Raw genomic sequence first — 1,372 nt, forward strand, 5'->3', positions numbered from 1 at the left:
TTACAACCAAAAGGCTGGCTTTAGGGATCTCACCTTTCAAAAATTCTGAAAGCTTGAACAATTGGGAAATGGATGGATGGATGGATGAATAGATGAGTCCCTAGGTCGAGGGATGGATGAAGAAGCAAGTCAACTCGTTTATTCATTTGATGGAGGCTGTAAAAGTATATTATACATAATAGTTTATTATGCTATATCTTTATCTTTTTCAGGAACGGGTATAGATGGGTGAATAGGAACAAGACTAGAACCATCTAGAAGAAGCCCATAGCAGAGACAGAATAAAATAGCCACGCAATCGTCTCTCAGCCAAAGATGTCGGGCAGTTACAAGTTCCAAAACGGCCAACTGACCCTGAGCGGTGACTCACTGTCGAAACCAAAGGTGGAGCCGTCCATCCACCAGGACGAGACAGATGTGGATACAAACACAATGGGAGGCTTGAACCCCAGCGCTGAGGACAGCACTCAAGGACAGAAGGGAACTAGAAAGGAATATACGAGCAATGGAGGGCCAGGTGTTGCCAGCGGCTCTGGAAGTGGCCGATATGGTGGATTAGACTATGTCAAGTCAAAGGATAGTGGGGAAGGTGGCGGTTATGATGGTGGCAGCCACTTGGGCGGAGACGAGGAATGTGACCCTCTGATGCCTTCAGGTAAGTGAAAAATAGAAGAACGTAGAGTCTTGTTTGACTTAAATGAAGACTTCCCTTCATGTCCATTAGAGAGACTCCTAAAGTTGCACAGATATATTATGTTCCAAAAAAGGGTGATATTGACAGTGAACTTCCTAAAAATGTAAATAATATTTGGCGGCCATCGACCCTGTTAACATTATTTAGGAGGCGGGCTTCGATCCTGATAGACAGGATCAGTCTGGGCCGAGAGGGAGACAACATCCCAGCAGAAAAACCGAGACACTCGATAAAAGTGTTCTCTCCGCACAGGAATCGAACTTGGGTCTTCTGCATGCGATTACAAGGAGCCTTACCATTACACTATAGACCACAGAGATACTGACTGATCCTCACTAACATAAAAGTCAAAATCTGGGAGTAAAAATGTTTTATATCTTTGGCTACCTTTCTTATACGCCGATATGACCATTAATTGCTAAGAAATCGGTGTTTGAAAATAGTCCGTATGATTGCCACTTCTTATTTTGGATGACAGGGATGTTGTGCTGAAACTCCTCTTTATACTGTAAACTGTGATAGGTTCATTACAGTTTTGTTTCTCTTATCGTCATTATTTTTTACTTTGGTTTGTTTTGTTTTTGTTTTATTTGAACTATTTTGCTTTGTTGTTCCCTGCCTTGCCGACAACCCACCCTCTTACTCATGCTTCCCTCTCTCTATCTCTCTCTCTCTCTC

General features: G+C 42.8%; 1 protein-coding gene across 1 annotated transcript in view; it reads left to right on the plus strand.

Annotated features, from left to right (window-relative positions):
* Positions 1 to 215: 215 nt before the first annotated feature.
* Positions 216 to 1,372, plus strand: part of LOC101859316 (solute carrier family 40 member 1) — a gene marked incomplete in the record, with an annotated part of 18,188 nt that continues 17,031 nt past the window's right edge. The window contains 1 exon segment of the mRNA XM_035968752.1: positions 216 to 655. Within this exon segment, the coding sequence (XP_035824645.1) occupies positions 316 to 655 (340 nt within the window).

This window comes from Aplysia californica, unplaced genomic scaffold, assembly GCF_000002075.1.
Source record: "Aplysia californica isolate F4 #8 unplaced genomic scaffold, AplCal3.0 scaffold00079, whole genome shotgun sequence".
Classification (NCBI taxonomy): Eukaryota; Metazoa; Mollusca; class Gastropoda; order Aplysiida; family Aplysiidae; genus Aplysia; species Aplysia californica.